The sequence below is a fragment of the Hypanus sabinus genome, chromosome 7 (assembly GCF_030144855.1).
Source record: "Hypanus sabinus isolate sHypSab1 chromosome 7, sHypSab1.hap1, whole genome shotgun sequence".
In the NCBI taxonomy this organism is placed as follows: domain Eukaryota; kingdom Metazoa; phylum Chordata; class Chondrichthyes; order Myliobatiformes; family Dasyatidae; genus Hypanus; species Hypanus sabinus.
This window is the reverse complement of record NC_082712.1, coordinates 171916532-171937590: the sequence shown is the minus strand read 5'-3', so window position 1 is coordinate 171937590 and position 21059 is coordinate 171916532. Positions and strand designations below refer to the sequence as shown.

Here is a 21059-nt window from a genome sequence, read left to right as displayed (position 1 = left end):
TGGTGGAAACGTTACAGCCTTTCTGGTAAAGAGACACCTGCGGTGCCGTTCAGGAGATTTTAGATTCAGACCCGATGACGGTAACGAACATTGATCCAGCTAAATTTCAAGTTTAATTGTTGAAGGTTCAAAGGTTCATTATCAAAGTACAGTCGGCCCTCCTTATCCACGGATTCCGCACGCGCGGATTCAGCCAACCGCGGATGGGGAAAACCCGGAAGTTCTCTCTCCAGCTCGTTGTTTGAGCATGTACAGACTATTTTTTCTTGTCATTATTCCCTAAACAATACAGTATAACAACTATTTACATAGCATTTATATTGTATTAGGTATTATAAATAATCTAGAAATGACTTAAAAGTACAGGCAGTCCCCGGGTTATGAATGAGTTCAGTTCCTGAGTCCATCTTTAAGTCAGATTTGAAGTCGGAACAGGGACATCCGGTATTATTTAGACAACACACAAAATGCTGGTGGAACACAGCAGGCCAGACAGCATCAATACGGCGCTGTCAATGTTTTGGGCCGAGACCCTTCATCAGGACTAACTGAAAGGAGAGATACTAAGAGATTTGAAAGTAGTGGGGGGAGGGGGAAATGCGAAATGATAGAAGACCGGAGGGGGTGGGATGAAGCTAAGAGCTGGAAAGGTGATTGGCAAAAGTGATACAGTGCTGGAGAAGGGAAAGGATCATGGGACAGGGGGCCTCAGGAGAAAGAAAGGGGGAGCACTGAGAGGGAGATGGAGAACAGGCAGAGTGATGGGCAGAGAGAGAAAGAGAGAGAGAAAAACAAATAACTAAATATGTCAGGGATGGGGTAAGAAAGGGAGGAGGGGGATTAACGAAAGTTAGAGAAGCCAATGTTCATGCCATCAGGTTGGAGGCTACCCAGCCGGTATATAAGGTGTTGTTCCTCCAACCCGAGTGTGGCTTCATCTTGACATGTGAGGTGGGCATGGATAGACATATCAGAATGGGAATGGGGCGTGGAATTAAAATGTGTGGCCACTGGGAGATCCTGCTTTCTCTGGCGGACAGAGCGTAGGTGTTCAGCGAAACGGTCTCCCAGTCTGCGTCGGGTCTCACCAATATATAAAAGGCCACACCGGGAGCACCAGACGCAGTATACCACACCAGCTGACTCACAGGTGAAGTGTCGCCTCACCTGGAAGGACTGTCACCACCTGAATGGTGGTGAGGGAGGAAGTGTAAGGGCAGGTGTAGCACTTGTTTTGTTTACAAGGAAAAGTGCCAGGAGGGAGATCAGTGGGAAAGGATGGGGGGGGGGGGGGAACGAGTGGACAAGGAAGTCGCGTAGGGAGCAATCCCTGTGGAAAGCAGAAAGGGGGGGGGGAGGGAAAGATGTATTTGGTAGTGGGATCCTGTTGGAGGTGGCAGATGTTATGGAGAATTATACGTTGGACCTGGAGGCTGGTGGGGTGGTAGGTGAGGACAAGGGGAACCCTATCCTGAGTGGGGTGGCGGGCGGATGGGGTGAGGGCAGATGTGCGGGAAATGGGAGAGATGCGTTTGAGAGCAGAGTTGATGGTGGAAGAAGGGAAGCCCCTTTTTTTAAAAAAGGAAGACATCTCCTTCATCCTGGAATGAAAAGCCTCATCCTGAGAGCAGATGCGGTGGAGACGGAGGAATTGTGAGAAGGGGATAGCATTTTTGCAAGAGACAGGATGGGAAGAGGAATAGTCCAGGTAGGTGTGGGAGTCTGTAGGCTTATAGTAGTTATCAGTAGATAAGCCATCTCCAGAAATGGAGACAAAAAGATCAAGAAAGGGGAGGGAGGTGTTGGAAATGGACCAGGTAAATTTGAGGGCAGGGTGAAAGTTGGAGGCAAAGTTAATGAAGTCGACGAGCTCAGCATGCGTGCAAGAGGCAGAGCCAATGCAGTCGTCGATGTATCGAAGGAAAAGAGGGGGACAGATACCCGTATAGACTTGGAACATGGACTGTTCTACAAAGCCAACAAAAAGGCATAACTGGGACCCATGCGGGTGCCCATGGCTACACCTTTGGTTTGGAGGTATTATTTAGCTTCAGTTTGTCAAACATTTTTCTTAGTATATAGTGTATATTTTACCTTTCTATGCATATAAAACACTTAAGAAACATATGTATTTCAATAATTAAACCACTGCATTGTTTAGTAATAATTGTAGTTTTCATCGGGGCAGGGCCTTTCTCACTTTATCAATTAAAATTGTTCCGATCGTTGACCGACTATAGCCTAACGCTTTTCCAATGACTGATGGCATTTCACCTCTTTCTGATCGCTTTATTACTTGCACCTTATTTTCAATCATGATCGTGATTATTTTCGTGAACAGAATCACTGCAGATTCAGAGCTTCACCACTGGGTCCTAATGTCCACTGCTCTGAGACAGGTTAAATAAAGTCCGGGGCTCCGCTGGGTCCTAAAGACCACTGCACTGGGACAGGTGAAATAAGGGACTTGAGCATCCGCGTTTTTTGGTATCCGCAGGGGGGGTCTCGGAACCAATCCCCCATGGATAAGGAGGGCCGACTGTATACAACTCTAAAATTCTTCAATTCTCCTGGAGCCATGAAGCCAAGAAAGAAAAGAAAGGCTGCACGAACATCAACCCCCAAATCCCTCCTCCTGCACAAAAAACAAGCAAAACGGATCAAGCACGTCGGCTCCCAAATTCATTCAACCATGCACATGTATAGAGCTGAACAAAATATCGTTCCTCCAAAGCTAAGTTGCGAAACACAGTACATACTGTCATATGCAGCACATGTAGTTACCATAGCAGATTCTGTCAGAAAATAATATTAGCACAAGTCCCTGAGCGGCAGGCCCGAAGATTGATTGTGCATGAGATGTTGTTCTGGAGCCACATTTCTGCAAGAACAAGCATGCAACAAGCTAGATCGCCTACATCTGCAGCTGACCTATCATCTCATGCTGGGTCAGCTGCAGATGAAGGCAGTCCAGCTTTTCTTCCTGGGAGCGATGTATTTCTGTTTAGACTTGAACTCTGAAATGTTCACCAAACAATCATAATGTTGCTTGTGTTTTTCAGGAAGATTGTAGAGCGAATTGATGATGATAAGGATAATTATGTGACCTTGGAGGAGCTGAAGGCATGGATTATACGGGTACAGAAACGGTATATTTATGAAAATGTAGCCAAAGTATGGCGGGACTATGACCTTAACAAAGACAACAAAATTTCCTGGGAAGAATACAAACAAGCAACATATGGCTATTACCTTGGTATGTCCAACCTTCTTCAACTTATGCATCTGTTAATCTAATGTCTGTGTGAAATGGGTAAATATTCAGGCTCATAATACTCAGTGCATTGAGAGGAGGAGATACTGGGGTTGGAACACTTGTGAGCCTGGAGAGAGAAACCCAGTGACGGGGAATTAAAATCTCGCCGAACCCAAGTGGGAATTTTGGATTCAGCCACGGGCATCACTTTTTTTCTTAAAAGAGATGCAGCATGGTTACTGGCTGTTTTAGCACCGTGAGCCTGCACTGCACTGCACTGCACTGCATGATTGCACTGTGTGACCAACTAATGTACAAATATGCACGTCTTTGGAATGTGGGAGGAAACTGGAGCCCCCAGAGGAAACCCATGGGGGGGAAAATGTGCAGACTCCTTACAGACAGCAGCAGAAGCTGAAACTGGGTCACTGGTGCTGTAATAGTATTACACTAACCACTGCACCACCATGCTGCCTTTTAATTGGGGGGGAAAAAGAATCCATGCGATAATTAGAGTTTGGAGTCATGAATAACAGGCAGCTCGATCTGATATTACAAGTCTTGCAGGGAGGAACATTTTCAAATCTCTTAGATGGGCACGTGGACGATAGGAAAATGGAGGGCTATGTGGGAGGGAAAGGATTAGTTTGACCTTCAAGAAGGTTAGAGGTCAGCACAGTATTGTGGGCCGAAGGGCCTGTACTGTGCTATGATGTTCTATGAATGGAATGAAAGGCTTTCACAGTGGCTGGAACACACTACCTAAGGAAGTGGTCAAGAGAGATAGACTCTCACAACACGGTAGTGTAGTGATTAGCACAACGCTTTACAGTACAGGCAACTTGGGTTCAATTCCCACCGCTGTCTGTAACCGTGTGGATTTCCTCCAGGTGTTCTGGTTTCAGGTTGGTAGGTTAATTGGTCATTGCTAGTTGCCCATTGTCCTGTGATTAGGCTAGGATTAAATTGCGGGATTCCTCAGCGGTGGAAGGCTGACTATGTGCTGTATCTCAACAAATAAACACCAAACACTAAACAAGCACCGCAACTTGACAAAAAACATACTGGGGATTTAAATCTGAGTCACTGAGATTTGTTTAAATAGTGGAGTAGTTGGCATGGACACAGAGACCTCAAAGGCCTGTTGCTGCACTGTATAACTGTGACTTGCATTATCCTGCATTTATCCCCATACAGCAGGTGAGGTCGTCAGAAGAAACAAGATTAAAATCCTAATCATTTGGATCTCACACTTTGGTAATACGTTGGGTGATCCTTTATTGCATTTGAGACCATATGCTACATGAGCAGAACTAGGCCATTTGGCCCATCGAGTCTGCTCTTCCATTTCATCATGGCTGATCCAATTATCCTCTCAACCTGAATCTCCTGCCTCCTTCCCGTATCCCCTCATGTCACAACCGATCAAGAATCTATCAACCTCTGCCTTAAATATACATACAGTGGCACCCCGGTCAAAATTTCTGTTACTGTGAATAGTTAAGTGAATAGCAGATTAGCTGATCTCCAAAAGTCATAAAGTTAAAGATGAAACATTGTTTTCAACATTTTATTTTTATTTTTGTTTTGTACAATTGTAGAATGGGGTAAAAAAGGAAAAGAGCACCATGCAAGAGTTTGGGCACCCCAAGAGATTTGAGCTCTCAGGTAACTTTTACCAAGGTCTCAGACCTTAATTAGCTTGTTAGGGCTATGGCTTGTTCATCATTAGGAAGGGCCAGGTGATGCAAATTTCAAAGCTTTATAAATACCCTGACTCCTCAAACCTTGTCCCAACGATCAGCAGCCATGGGCTCCTCTAAGCAGCTGCCTAGCACTCTGAAAATTAAAATAAATGATGCCCACACAGCAGGAGAAGGCTGTAAGAAGATAGCAAAATATTTTCAGGTAGCTGTTTCCTCAGCTCGTAATGTGATTAAGAAATGGCAGTTAACAGGAACGGTGGAGGTCAAGTTAAGGTCTGGAAGACCAAGAGAACTTACCTAGAGAACTGCTGGTAGGATTGCTAGAAAGGCAAATCAAAACCCCCATTTGACTGTAAAAGACCTTCAGGAAGATATAGCAGACTCTGGAGTGGTGGTGCACTGTTCTACTGTGCAGCGACATCATGGAAGAATCATCAGAAGAAAACCTTTCCTGAATCCTCACCACAAAATTCAGTGTCAGAAGTTTGCAAAGCAACATCTAAGCAAGCCTGGTGCATTTTGGAAACAAGTCCTGTGGACTGATGAAGTTAAAATAGAACTTTTTGGCTGCAATGAGCAAAGGTATGTTTGGAGAAAAAATGGTGCAGAATTTCATGAAAAGAACACCTCTCCAACTGTTCAGCATGGGGTGGATCGATCATGCTTTGGGCTTGTGCTGCAGCCAGTGGCACAGGGAACATGTCACTGGTAAAGGGAAGAATGAATTCAATTAAATACCAGCAAATTCTGGAAGCAAACATCACTCCATCTGGGGAAAAAAAAGCTGAAGATGAAAAGAGGATGACTTCTACAACAGGATAATGATCCTAAACACACCTCAAAATCCACAATGGACTACCTCAAGAGACGCAAGCTGAAGGTTTTGCCATATCCCTCACAGTCCCCCAACCTAAACATCATCGAAAATCTGTGGATAGACCTCAAAAGAGCAGTGCATGCAAGACGGCCCAAGAATCTCACAGAGCTCGAAGCCTTTTGCAAGGATGAATGGGCAAAAATCCCCCAAACAAGAATTGAAAGACTCTTAGTTGGCTACAGAAAGTGTTTACAAGCTGTGATACTGATGCACCATCAATAACTCACACTGAGACGTAAGGCGAGATATCGGCTTTTATTGACTGGAAGAAGGAACCAGGAGTGAGTGTCCATCATACTATGTCCTGGAGACTGAGGCCGAGCGTCAGGCCTCAGATCGCCTTTATACAGGGGCCTGTGGGAGGAGCCACAGGAGCATTCAGCAGGGGGCGTGTCCAGACAGGCACATAGTTCACCACAGATACTTGCCAAAGGGGGTGTTACTATGTACTGACCATGCAGGTGACCAAACTTTTGCTTCAGGCCCTTTTCCTTTTTTGTTATTTTGAAACTGTAAAAGAAGGAAATAAAAAAAGTAATCTTGCTTAAAATATTAAAGAAATGTGTCAGTTTTAACTTTATGCCTTTTGGAAATCGGGTAATCTTTTATTTGCTCAGCTGTTCACAGTAACAGAAATTTTGACCAGGGGTGCCCAGACTTGTGCATTCCGCTGTAATTACTTGGCCTTCACAGCTGCTTGTGGCAAAGATTTCCACAGATTCAGCACTCTCTGGCTAAAGAAATTCCTCCTTATCGTCTTCATTTCCTCTAATATAGTTTTCTTGGCTATGGAGTCAAGGTCTTTGGGCAATATTCGAGATGCCATTTCACCAGAAGCCTGTTTAATTATAATAATGTTTATTGAGCACTTTTCATACAGATGATGTAGTTCAAATTGCTTTACAAACGGATAAAGTGTAAGCATGAAAATTAAAGACAAAATGATGTTAGTGTAAAGCAAAGTTAAATAAATAGGTTTTGAGCTGGTGTTTAAAAGTGTCAACTGAGGCTGCATCCCTTATAGTTTTAGATTTTGAGTTCCACAGTTTAGGAGCGTAGTTCAAAAAAAGCTGACCTGTCAATAATCTTTTGAGGGAGTTGTTTAAATTTAAGAGACCAGTGGAAGAAGACCTGGGAGCTCGAGTAGGATTATAAAACAAATGTGAGTCTGTGATGTACTCTGGTCCCAGACCATGGAAAGCTTCAAAAAGAAGTAAGAATACTTTAAGATTAATTCTGTGCTGTAGGAAGCCAATGCAGAGTAGCTAGTATGGGAGTGATATGTCCCCTCATCCTGGTTCTCATTAAAAGTCCAGCAGTGGTATTCTGAATGAGCTGAAGTTTGTCAAACGATTGCTTTCACAGGCCAGTAAAAAGTACGTTTCAGTAGTCTAATGTATTCGATATAAAAGCGTGAATTAGTTTTTCAGCATCATTACGTGACATTAGACTCAAATTGCTTGCTTTAAGGACCAATGCCCTATTTGCTTTCTACTTGCTTGTTGAAACTTCAGCAAGGATGAAGACCAGCACCTTTCAACCTTCAATATACTCTGCCTTTCTATTTTGTTTTAACCAGAGTGAATGATATTGCGAAGAGGAACGTGTCCAATTAGATAATAGTGCGCAGATTTTAAGCAGCCCGTTTTTAAAGCTGTATTTAGTTATTGTTGGGCTGGGTGTTTGTGAGGACAGTTCTGTCCATTCACAGAATCTCTTTGCATGTGGCTTAATGAATGCAAAGGAACATCCATTTCTGTCACGTAATAATGCTGAGAAACTGATTCATGCCTTTCTGTGGAATTGACCAGATTGTTGCAATTAACTTTTTACTGGCCTTCCAAAGCAATCTATTGACAAACTTCAACTGCTACAGAATGCCACTACTAGACTTTGTAAACTGAAACCAGAACGAGGGAACACATCACTCCCGTACTGTCTGCTTTTGTCATACAGGGTTTTTTTCATTGATTCTATTGTGTTTCTGTGAATGCCCATAAGAAACTGAAACTCTGGGAAGGAAATGGTGATGTATGTGTACGTTGGTAATAAAATTGCTTTGAACTTTGACCTATGTGAGTGTGCAAGAACCCTTGACCATATTTCAGAGGAGGAAAGGAAAGCTTAACTAAAATCTTCTGTGTTCGTTATCCCTTACTGTGGGCCTGGATAATGTATATACTCGTTTCAAAGATTAGCTGACTATTGTTTATTGGAGGATTCTGTGCATAAAAAGGTTGTAAAGAAAGTTTTTGGTGCATTGGTCTTCATAAATCAGGGCAATTGAGTACAGGAGTTGGGGTGTTATGCTGAAGTTGTACAAGACTGAATCAGGAGTACTGTGTGCTGCTCTGGTCACCTACCTACAGGACAGATATCAATAAGATTGAAAGAGTACAGAGAAAATTGGTATGGCTGTTGCAGGGAGTTAAGGACCTCAGTAGTAGGGCAAGGTTAAATAGGTTAGGATTTTATTCCCTGGAATGATGGGAGATTTGATAGAGGTATAGTATACAGAATTATGAGGGTATAGAGTGGGTGCATGCTGGCTTTTCTGCTTAGTGTGAGTGAGATGAAAGCTAGAGGTCATAGCTTTAGGGTTAAAGATGATGTATTTAGAAGGTATCTGAAGAGGATCATCTTCACTCAGAGGATGATATAAGTTTGGAACAAGCTGCCAAAGGAGGTAGTGGAGGGGGGTTCTTTCATAACATTTAAGAGATGTTTGTATGGATGTGTGTATGAGATTTATAGAGGGATATGGCCCTGGTGCAGGTAGACGAGCCAAGTACTTTGGTGCTTTATGACTCTGTGACTACATTACTAACAAATGGGTGCCACAATTCCTACATTACAATGAGTAAACTTTAAAGAAACTTAATTCTTCAAACTTAAATCTTTCTTCCTCCAAGTTCAAGTTTATTCTCATTCAGCTATGCACATAGGTACAACCAAAGGAAAGAACGTTCCTGTGGGGCCACACACTATGCAAAACACAGTACCAGCAGTCACACACAGCAAATAGCACATACGATTATGTTAACAGTAAAACACACTATTACAAAAAGAATTTAAAAATAATAATATAGCCCAAATCCCTGAGTGTCCTGGCCTGTAGATTGATGGTGCATGGGTGTTGTCCTGGAGCCATGTTTCTGCAAGAACAGCCCACAGTAGCTCCTCATCTCACACAAGTGCAGCCACAGACGAATGCAATCCAGCTTGTCTTCCCAGCAGTGAACGCTGGGGGGCAGCACTGATTGGAGGGGAGACTCCATTGTGTAGCAGAATAATGACATTGGGTGCGATGTGGCTGACGGGTAACACTCTGTAACAGGACCTGCCCTTTTGTAAACCACAGAGAACCCTGATGAGTTTCCGGATACTGCTGATCAGTTCAGTTTCAAGAAGATGTTACCCCGGGATGAGCGGCGATTCAAGGCGGCTGACCTGGATCGAGACCTGGTGGCCACCAGGGAGGAGTTCACAGCTTTTCTGCACCCAGAAGAGTTTGATCACATGAAAGAAATTGTTGTTTTCGTAAGTACCGGCCTCTCCTTGCAGCTCCTCGATCTGTGTAGAACTACGATCTCTCCTCACGAGAGAAGGCCACTTGGCCCCTCATTACCCTGGCAACCCTTTGAAAGCAAAATAAGTTAAGAATTTTTTTTCAATGTTAGATGCACCGCCTGCAAAGGATGTGCGTCTCCTTCCACTCTCCCCACCCTTGCCACCCTCCTCCCTCTGTCCCTACCCCCATCAGGAGTGGTGGTGGTTTGACAGGGTAGTGGCATTTAGACAGGTTGTGAATAGAGAGGTGTGATAATAATAAATAACAAAGCAATAAATATCAAAAACATCAGGGGAAGAGTACTTGAAAGTGAGTCCATATATTGTGGGAATATTTCAGTGATGGGGCAAGTGAAGTTATCCATCCTGGTTCAGGAGCTTGATGGTTGAGTGGTAGTAACTGTTCCTGAACTTGGTGGTGTGAGTCCTGAGGCTGCTGTACCACTTTCCTGACGTCCACGGTGAGAAGAGGGGATGTCTTGGATGGTGGGGTCCCTGATGCTGGATGCTGCTTTCCTGTGAATGTGCTCAGTGGTGGAAATGGCTTTTACCTGTGATGGACTGGGCTGAATCCACTACTTTTTGTAGGATTTTCCATTCAATGATATTGCTGTTTCCATACCAGGCTGTGATGTAGCCAGTCGATATACTTAGTCTATAGAAGTTTGTCAAAGTTTCAGATGTCATGTTGAATGTTTGCAAACCCCTAAGGAAGTAGAGGCGCTGCTGGATTTGCTGCTGGAGCGCAAATCCAACGGCTACGTTTATTTAGGATTTTGATGCGGTAGATGTTTCTGGTCAGCACAAGTAACCATCAGTAAGATTGACCATGATTGGTTTGGATGGCAGAGCCAGCTGAGGGTCTGCTCTTGGTCTTGCTCCTGTCTGTCAGGCCTTGATGCCCGGATTGTGCAGACAGTCTCTGGGCACCAATGTTGGCACCAGTATCCACTTGTTCCCTGTTGCTGCTGGGATCCTTCTTCGTTGTGGTGCCCAGCAAAGGGCATGGGGTGAAAGACATTAGCCTTTGCTCTGTGCAGTGAGACAGTAGTGTGTGTACAAGAACAGAACTTTGTGCACAGTCCTGACCATCATTTGACCCTTAGCAGAACTGAAATACCTAATCTGGTTGTGACCATGTTGCTGTTTTGGAGTTTGTAAGTGATGTTGGATTAGGGTGTTGGGTCTTAATGAAGGGTCTCAGTCTGAAGCCTCGACTGTTTATTCCTCTCCATAGATGCTGTCCGATTTTCTGTAAGTTGCTCTGGATTGTAAGCAAGTACCGAATCTCTTGTGTTTTGGGTATAGGATTGTTATTTTTCTTTTGTAGTTTAACTTTCTATGCTTGCTTGTAATTGATATAGTCACATATAATGGAATTGTTCAGTAAATTTTCTAGAAATTGTAGTACAGCTGATTTTGTATTTTTCTAGAAGCTTTTCAGTTTTCTACAGCTGATATCACCATTTGAACTTGGCTATTGTAGGTGACTAAACTCTTCTCAGACTTACTGCCGCATACAGGTATCGATTTTAACTAAAGTTTTAATGACAAACTCTGCTATCTTCATCAGGTTTGATGTCTAGTCCAGTGGTATATATACCCCTGTTTTCTGTCCCTCCTGTTGGGTTAGTCCTCATCCAATCAGGTTCCTGCTGTCCCACCTGTTTACGATGGAATTCTAGTTCTTGTGTAGAGCAAGACCTTTGTCTTTGTTAAGACTCTTCTTTTTTCTCTTGTTTTATTTCAATGGCTTCTTTCACCAGGCGATCCCAAAAGCCATTGGCATGGCACAGTAGTTTTGTGCCATCGAAGTCAATGCTATGGCCATTGCGAATACGGTGTTCTGCTACCACCGATTTCTCCAGATAACCCACATGGATGCATCTCCTGTCTTCCTTGATGCGGATTTCCTCCATGTGTCGAGTCTAGCTGATATACACTGTTCTGATTTCATGGGGAATCCTGTAAACACCAGCTGCCTTGAGCCCTAGGTGATCTTTGACCAGCACAAGCTGTAATTTGAGCTTCCTTACGGGTTTGTTGATGGTATTAATCCTGATCCTTCCAGAAACTGGAAATACAGGGAAGACGGGCAGTCACAATGCCTAGGATTCCCTGTGAATGCGGAGCAGTGTATATCGGCCAGACGGGGCCAAATGGTCTAATTCTGCTCCTATATCTTATGGTCTTTTGCTTAGGAGACTCAGGGGTGATCTTATGGAGGTGTGTTACATCCTGACAGACGTAGGGTGAATGCACAGTGTGGTTTTTCTAGGTTTGGGGAATCAAGAACTAGAGGGCATAGGCTTAAGGTGAGAGGGGAGAGATTGAAAGGGGACCTGAGGGGGGAGCTTTTTTTACGCAGAGGGTGGTGGTTATATGGAATGAACAGCTAGAGGATGTAGTTAAGGTACAATGACAACTTTTTAAAAAACAAAAGTAGTTGGATGAGTATGTGCATAGAAAAGATTTGGAATGATATGGGCCAAATGCAAGCACTTAAAAGTAGCTTGGAAGGGTCAACATGGATGAATTTGGCCAAAGGGCCTGTTTATATGCTATATGACTATGAATCCATGCCAACTTACAGAGCAATCAAAGTTAAGATTGTTTTTATTTCTAGGAAACGCTTGAAGACATTGATAAGAATGAAGATGGATTTGTGGATGAAGATGAGTACATTGGTAAGGATTAATGGTTCTGTGATCCATTATCATTATCAAAGTTATTTAAAAAAAAACAACTTTCTGGGATTATTTCCCAATGAAACTATAACCACAAAGTACCTCCATGAATGGGTATCATAACCTCTGCCATAGGCAGCAGTGTCCCTTCTGTAAGGGCAAGATAGCAAGCTCGAGGATTGAGAACTTAAAAAGTTGATTTTTGCATCTGTGTAACCTGAAGCCTGAGGTTGAGGAGGAGAGGTGAGCAGTGGGGAGAAGAGGAGGGCTTGACAGAGTGTTTTGCCACTTTTTGACTGAGGAAGTGGAAGTGAGGTTCAAAAGGGAGCATTTGCTTACGGAAAAGAGCAGAGGAGTGACATTAAGAGTTTAGCTTTATTGATCAAGTGTACATCGAAGCCTACAGTGACGTGCATCATTTGCATCAGATCAAACCAGCAAGGGATGTGCTGGGCAGCTTGAAAGCATGGCCACACTTCCAGCTGCAACATAGTTTGTCCACAATTCGCTAGCCCTAACTGTTTGTCTTTGGAATGTGGGAGGAAACTGGAAACCCCACAGGGTCATGGGGAGAACGTACAAATCCCTTACAATGGGGGGGATCCCGATCACATTTCTGGTGCTGTAAAGTGTCGTACTGACTCTTGTTCCCTCAGTGATTGTAAGAAGGTGAAGGAAATCAATCGGGATGACGGTAAAACCAGGAAACCTAACAATGGGGAGGAACCTGGCACTACTGCCTGTCTTCCCTATACTTCCACGGTTTCTGGAAGGAGTACCATGATCCTGAAGAAATACCAGATTAATACCATCCACAAAACCGTAAGGAAGCTCAGATCACAGCTCATGTGGGTCAAAGGTGACCTGGGACTTAGGACAGCTGGTGTTTACAGGATTCCCTGTGAATGGAGTGCAGCGTACATTGGCCAGATGGGCTGAACGTGGAAACCCGCATCAAGGAGCATTTGTTCGGGATACCCGGAGAAATCGGCAGTAACAGAACATTGCATTCACAATGTTCACAGGATTGACTTGGAATCAAAACTTCTGTGCTGTGCCAATGGCCTTTGGGACTGCATAGAGAAGGAAGCCATTGAAATAAAACTAGAGAAAAAGAATTTTAACAAAGATGAAGGTCTCACTCTAAGTAAGAACTGGAATTTGATTGCAAACAAGGTGGGACAGAGGAAACCTGATTGGATGAGGACTAACCAATCAGGAGGGATGGATGCCAGGGCTTATAAATACCACTGGACTGGATGTGCTGGGCATTATCCCTGAGGAAGATGGCAGAGTTTGTCATCGAGACATCGGTTAAAATCATTACCTGTACCTGGCTGGAAGCCTGAGAAGAATTTGTTAGTTAGCAGGTTAATTGGTTCAGTACAGCATTGTGGGAAAACTATGCTCAGTTCCTGTACTGTTCTGTGTTCTCTTGCAGCTGATATGTATACAAAAGATGAAGGTGCAGCCGAGCCCGAATGGGTGAAGACCGAGCGGGAGCAGTTTTCTGATTTCCGTGACTTGAACAAGGATGGGAAGATGGACAAGGCTGAAATCCGACACTGGATCCTTCCAGAAGATTATGACCACGCCCAGGCCGAAGCCAGGCACCTGGTCTACGAGTCCGACAAAAATAAGGTAAGTGTGGGGTACGTCCTTTAAACACCAGATAGATGACTCTCAAACTTGAAGAAGGCCATCTGTCCCACCATGCTTGTTTGTGCTGGCTCTTTGATGAATCTCTTCTTCAGTGGTCCTTATTTGGACTTGTTCCTTTCACATCTGCGTATCGAATAAAAGATCTTTTCAACTTGGTCATTGTACCTGCTTCTGCAGCTCAATCCATATGCCCCTCACCCCATGTGTGAAAAATCTTGCCCTCCAGTCCCCCTCTCACCATAGTTTTAGACTCCCCTACCTTGGGTCTCACGTCAGCCTCAGTCCTCCCAGTCTACCCAGTTTCTCCCTGTAAGTCAAGCCCTCCAGACCTGACAACAACCTTGTGAATCTTTTCTGCACCCTGAGGTGCAAAGGTACTTGGAAACCTTGTGCGGGATTTCCTAAATGTTATCTTGCAGGTTAAGTCTGTGGCGAGGACTAAAATATAAAAGCAAGGATGCAATGTTGAAACTTTATAAAGCACCAGTGAGGCCTCACCTGGAGTACTGCAAGCAGAAAAAAAATTCAGAATGTATATCGTATGCATTTCCCTGACATTAAATATACCCATTGAACCTATTGAGTTTTGGCCCATTTATCTTCGAAACGATCTGTTGACATTCGAGAGGGGGGTCAAAGGAGGTTCACAGAATATTCCGGGATTGAATGGCTTGTCATATGAAGAGCATCTGATGGCTTTGAGCCTGTATTCAATAGAATTCAGAAGAATGAGGGGTGACTTCATTGAAACGTTTTGAATGGTGAAAGGCCTTTATAGAGTGGATGTGGAGAGGATGTTTCCTGTGGTGTGAGAGTCTAAGATCAGAGGACACAGCCTCAGAATAGAGGTTCTTCTTTTTAGAACGGAGATGAAGAGCAATTTCTTTAGTCAGAGAATGGTGAATCTGTGGAATTCTTTGCATCAGATAGCTGTGGAGGCCAAGTCTTTATGTATATTTAAGACTGAGGTTGATGGATCAGGGCATGAAGGGATACAGGGAGAAGGCAGGAGATTGGGGTTGAGAGAACAGCTATGATGAAGTGGAGCAGGCTCGATGGGCACAATGGCTTAATTCAGCTCCTATATTCTTATCATGTGTGGCTCTTCTACAGCCCAATCCAATACTATCTTACCAGGCTAACCTGTCAGAGGATGTGAGATCCCATGGATTTCAGTGGGGATTGTCAGTCGAAGAATCAAAAGACAAAGAGACAGAAGATAATTTACTTGTAATACTTAAGAGATTCTGCAGATGCTGAGAATTCAGAGCAACATGTACAATATGCTGGAGGAACTCAGCAGGACAGGCAATATCAATAGAGCAGATACATCAGCTGTTTATTCATCTCTATAGTTGCTGAGTTCTTCCAGCATATTGTGTTGCTCTAACTGACTTAGAAGTTCAAAGTAAATTTATTATCAAAGTACATTTATGTCACCATATACAACCCTGAGATTCATTTCCTTGTGGGCATACTCAATAAATCTCATAATCATAATAATATCCATGAAAGGCCACACCATTTGGGCAAACAATCAGCGTGCAGAAGACAACAAACCACAAAACATAAAGAAAGAAATAATAATAAAAATAAATGAGAAAGCAACAAATATCGAGATGATGAGACACAGAGTCCTTGAAAGTGAGCCCGTAAGTTGTGGAGACGTTTCAATGATGAGGCAAGTGAAGCTGAGTAAAGTTGTCCCCTTTGGTTCAAGAGCCTGAATGTTGAGGGTTAATAACTGTTCCTGAGCCTGGTGGTGTGAGTCCTGAGGCTCCTGTACTTTCTTCCTGATGGCAGCAGCGAGAAGAGAGCATGGCCTGGATGGTGGGAGTCCCTGTTGATGGATACTGCTTTCCTGAGACGTTGATCTGTGTAGCCATGCTCAGTGATGGGGAGGGCTTTACCTGTGACAGACAAGGCTATTTTGCTTTAGTTTGATATGCTTAATTATTTATCTGTATTTTGTAGTTTTATTTTTCAAGAATGAGAATGTTTGAAAAACTGTGCTTCAATTTTAATGACTTTCTAAATGACCTGGACTGCTACGATGGTGATTACACTTCAACAATTTTTTACTGATATCATGAATGTCCTAAGCTTGTAAGTCCTTGTAGCAAGTCATACACTTTTTTTTAAAAAAAAGAAATCAATCTTCTTAAACAAAAGTCTTGACTTTTTTTTGTTTATCCTGAAACAAAATAGGACAAAAGATTATCGAAGCAGGAGATTCTGGACAACTGGAATATGTTTGTCGGCAGCCAGGCCACCAACTATGGAGAAGACCTGACTCGAAATCACAGTGAGTTGTGAGGCCAGCCAGGAGAAATAATGCTGGATGATTCACCTCCACTGGGAAGTTCAGAGACGTCTCGATTGAAGATGAAGAAGTGGATTAACAGGCTGCAGCTTCTTGCCGCATGTTAAATGACTGAAGTTGTCCGTCAGTTCTGCTCTACTAATATAGCCCACTCTTTACCTCATTCACTCATGGGCTACCTTTGCCCAAATACCTGACTGAACTGATGCCAATCAATGTACAAAGACTTTGCAGCAGAGTTGTTCAGTTGAGGACATTGGGAACCATTGGACACATCCAGTTTTATTCCCCAAGCAGGAGTTTGGCTGCTTTCTCATTTTTGCTCTGTTACCTTTTGCCATAACGAACAAAACCCTAATAATCTCTTATGGAACAGTTAGGAGTTGGTTGTCATGCTTCCAAACTAGATTCTCATCATTCCTAATTTGGGAGCAGATGGTACAGGAGAATATTTTTTGATTTTCATTTTGCCCTGCCCTTGTGATGCCCACCACTTGGAGGGGCAGGGTTATGTTTCTGTCCAAATTATAAAGCACCCTAACTTGGATATGTGGATCACTGCCTTTTGGTCTTCGGACCTAAGTCTCTGTCTGATGTCACCTGCGAGACTTCCTTCGCTGGGTGCATTGCAAGTGTGATTTCTTGGGTTAGTAGGGGAGTTGAAGGTTAAGGGGAGAAGGGGGTTAAGAGGCAAAATAAATCACCATGATTTGATGGTGGAGCAAACTCGATGGGCCTAATTCTGCTCCTATGTCCTATGATCTTACTGAAGTAGAAGAGGTCCTACCTCCTTTTCAAAGGAAGACACCAGCCCTGTCTGCAATGCCCATGTGCTGAGAATGCATAGAATGTAAGACTTCCAATTCATCTTTCCAAATGACACTGTCATTCATCTTACTAGTAAACACACTTGCAATAATTGGACCACTTCTCATTTACAGAGTGCTTTTGTGGCCACTTGCTGTCCACCTGGGCCTTGCCAAAGTGGTCTTATTTTGACGGATGTAGTGGTTCATTTGCAGATTGCTAGCATGACAAGTGGGGGGGGGGGGGGATGGAGATGACGATGGAAGGAAGGTAATGAGTACAAGCTGGCAGGTGATGGGGGATGATGTAAGAAGCTGGCAGGTGATAAATGGAAGAGGTAAAGGGATGAAGAGGAAGGAATCTGACAGAAGAGGACAGTGGGCCATGAAATAGAACTTTGGATGATCCTGATTTAATGGAGGATGCGACATGAGAGACCTGTTACATTAGTTTAAATGGGAATAGTTTTGTCCAGCAACCTAGAGCAGCATCTGGGTAGAGGTGGGCCTGTTGCAGGTGATAATACTATGGAGGTTGATGTTGGTGGTCTTGGTGATAGGTTCAGATTCATTTATTTATCACATGTACATGGAAAACATTCAGTGAGATGTTTGTGTCAATAACCAGCACAGCTGAAGGATGTGCTTGGGCAGCCCACAAGTGTCACTACACATTCTGGTGCCAACATAGCACAGCAACAATGTTCAGCAGAACAAAACAATGTACCATGCAATGAAACAACAACAGCAAAACAAGCACTGTTCCTAATGCACAGTCACCCCCTCACCCCCCCCCCCCCCCCGCTCCCAGTAGACTCGCGTGGTTGCAAGTATTTTGGGAATTAAGTGGATTAGTGAGGTTTCTGGCCAGCCGGGTTGGTGATAAACAATAGGTAAAGCCCCCTTAAGAGGTATCCGCATGCCTAGTCATTATCAGATGAGCAGTGCGACAGGTTTTGGAGAACAATGGGTGGCGGTGGTACTTGTGAGGCAGAACTGGGCACCTTTACCAGCATGTGGGACCTGACATATTTAGATGGTTTGGTTCTTGGCTTGCCCAGATGTCATCTAGGAGGGCATGAACAGAGAAGCTTTGGAATCCCAATCTCTGCTGCAATAGACTGGAGAGATACTGGTGGATCAGGTGAGATGGTACGAGGGGAACTGAGGGGAAACATTTATGTGTGTGTTTATAGGATACATTCAGAGGGCCGGTTTAAGTACATGAGAATTCAAATAGAGAACAGTACAGACCCTTCAGCACATAATGTGCTGACCTATTTCAACCTTCTCTGCGATCAATCTAACCTACACAGCCCATAATACTCTCTTTCTATTTCCATTTCATCTATGTGTCTATCTTAAGTGTTTCTTAAATGTCCCTAATGCAACTGCCTCTACCACAACCTCCAACAGCGTGTTCCAGGCACCTGCCATTCTATTGTAAATAACTTACCTCTGATATCTCCCCCAAACGTTCCTCCATTCACTTTAAACAGATTTTCGCTGGAATTGGACATTGCTGCCCTGGCTAAGAGGTTTTCTTAACTCCTTTATCAATGCTTCTCATAATCTTATACACCTTTGTCAATTTGCTTTTCATGCTCTGTCACTCCAAAGAGAAAAGCCCAAGCTCACTCAACCTTTCCTAATAAGACACATTCTCTGATTTCCTCTGCACCCTCACTAAAGCTTCCACATCCTACCTATACAGAGGTGACTAGAACTGAACACAATTCTCCAAGTGTGATCTAACCACAGGATCAGTCCATGTATTATGTGGATTCATGTTCGTCATCCATAAAAAGTTATACATATGAAGTATGATCTAATAACTCTGATGGAAGTGACAACCTATTAACCTACTCTAAGATCTTCCTCACAGGACCCTTCACAACCTTTCAGGGTGTCTCTTGGCTCTTTATTGTGTGATGGTTGACTGGGTCTTGAAGTTAGGATATGGACAGCAAGGCTCTGACTGAGAACTCATTGTGAAGCTGATCAGGTGGAAGAAGACAGTGAAAATATTTTTTGAAAGTGTCAGCTGGAATTGAAACAGTAAATTCTTCGAAAGCCCTTCCATTCACATTTCACTTGGCTAGTTAGAATCCTCAATCTGTCAACACATAACATTCAGTCAAGCAGTCTCAACAACATCATTTGAAAGGATCAGTATTTGAATAGATGGAATATGAAAGGATTTGACAGAATGGGCAGGGGTATGGGACCAAAGTAGAGAGCTTCCATCAAAGTGTGGAGGTGAACAAAATGGCTACCTGCCATGTGACTTCTCTGGACTCACTAGAAATTGCAGATGCTGGAATCTGGAGTGAGAAACAAACTGCTGGAGTAATTAGAATTTAAAACAGTACTGGCCCTTTGGCCCATGAAGTTGTGCTGACCTTTTAACTTGCTCTGAGATCAATCTAACCCTTCCTGCCACATAGCCCTTTTTTTCTTTTATCCATGCGCCTATCTAAGATTCTTAAATGACCCTAATGTTTCTGCCACTAGCATCAGTGAGATCACACTCTGTTTTTAAAAAATAAACTTGCCTCTGATATTCACTATGCTTTCCTCCAATCACCTTAAAATGATGATGCCTCATATTTAGCCATTTTCACCCTGGGGGAAAAGGTCTCTGGCTGCCCACTCGAATTCTGCCTCTCATCATCATGTACATCTCTAGCAAGTCACTTCTCATTCTCCTTCACTCCAAAGTGAGAAGTCGTAGCTTGCTCAATCTATCCTCAAAAGATATTCTCTCCAATTCAGGCAGCATCGCGGTAAATCCTCTCTATAACCTCTCTAAATCTTCCATATCCTTCCTATAATAGAGCGATCAGAACTGAATACAATATTGCAAGTGTGGTCTTACCAGAGTTTTGTAGATCTGCAACATTACCTTGCAACCCTTGAACTTGACCCCCTGACTAATGAAGGCCAGTGCTCCATACACCTAATTGCACAGCAGCTTTGAGAGATCTACAGACATGGACCCCAAGATCCCGCTGTTCCTTCACTCTATGAATCTTGCCATTAACCCTGTATTCTGCTGTCAAATTTGACCTTCCAAACGGAATCACTTCACGCTTGCCTGTGTTGAACTCCGTGTGCTATTTCTGAGCCCAGCTCTACATCCTAAGAAACGTCACATTGTAACCCTTGACAAACTTCTACAGTACATATGCCACCACCAAACTTGGTGTCATCTACAAATTCAGTGGTTCAAGTAGCACCTGTGGAGGCAATGGTTGTCCTTTCTTGCAATATTGACTATTTCCTTGCTTCCACAGATGTTGATTAGCTTTGCTGAGATCCAGTAGCAGTTTTTGTTTGCTCAATATAACTTCTCTGGCTTTATGTGGAATCACACAAACACCAAGGTTAATTCATCTTGAGTTATGAATTACTGTCCTAACATTTCAAAGATAATTCATTCAGTTGCCGAACAGAACAAAGCTGAGTTCTTCAACCACAATAGTAGTTTAAAGAATGTAACTTACACGTATGTAATTAAAATACTTTGAGTAAACTGTGTGAAACTTCCGTTTTGTCAAAACGCATGCAAACCCCCATTTTGACCACATTAATGAATTTGATACTTACTTAGGCCCTGTTATGTCACTGGCGTTTAGGACAGCAATGAAGGTCCTCCATCTCTGGTGGTGTTCGGGTCTTCCTTCATCAAGTCAGTAGCATCATCTCGGTTTTCGCTACTGTCAGTTATGCAAGTCTCGGGTGGAGACTCAGGAATACCATTGCATTCAGATGTAGAAGGATTCTGTAACAATTTTGTTTTACCCGTCATGGTGGTTAGCCCTGAACTGAACCCTCGAACTTGAAGGACCAGTAGACCCTTTGACCTGTTTGGCATGGGTGACTCTACCAAGAGCCAAAGCATGAAGCCCTGACTCCAGCCAACATAGTTCCCAGGGTCAACTGAGGCACACAAGCCTCCAAACCTCAACAAGGTTGAGTGATGAGTTTGATAGTTGAGTATTTAATGTATTGCAAGTGGATGTGCTGCTTTTGACTAGTTGAGTATCTACCTGCTACTTAACCACTATTTAAGTTTGATAAAGGTTCATAAGATTATGAGAGGCATAGATAGAGTAGATGGGTAATATTTATTTCCAGGGAAGAGATGTCCAATACCACAGGGCATGCAT

The 21059-nt window shown here is 43.4% G+C and overlaps 1 protein-coding gene across 1 annotated transcript in view; it reads left to right on the top strand.

The window, feature by feature from the left end:
* rcn1 (reticulocalbin 1, EF-hand calcium binding domain) overlaps positions 1-20404 on the top strand; it is a 34997-nt gene extending 14593 nt beyond the window's left edge. The window contains exons 2-6 of the mRNA XM_059976121.1: positions 3063-3256; positions 9201-9379; positions 12036-12096; positions 13538-13737; positions 15967-20404. Of these exons, the coding sequence (XP_059832104.1) occupies positions 3063-3256; positions 9201-9379; positions 12036-12096; positions 13538-13737; positions 15967-16074 (742 nt within the window). The 3' untranslated portion in view covers positions 16075-20404. The remainder of the gene's footprint in view (positions 1-3062; positions 3257-9200; positions 9380-12035; positions 12097-13537; positions 13738-15966) is intronic.
* Positions 20405-21059: the final 655 nt, after the last annotated feature.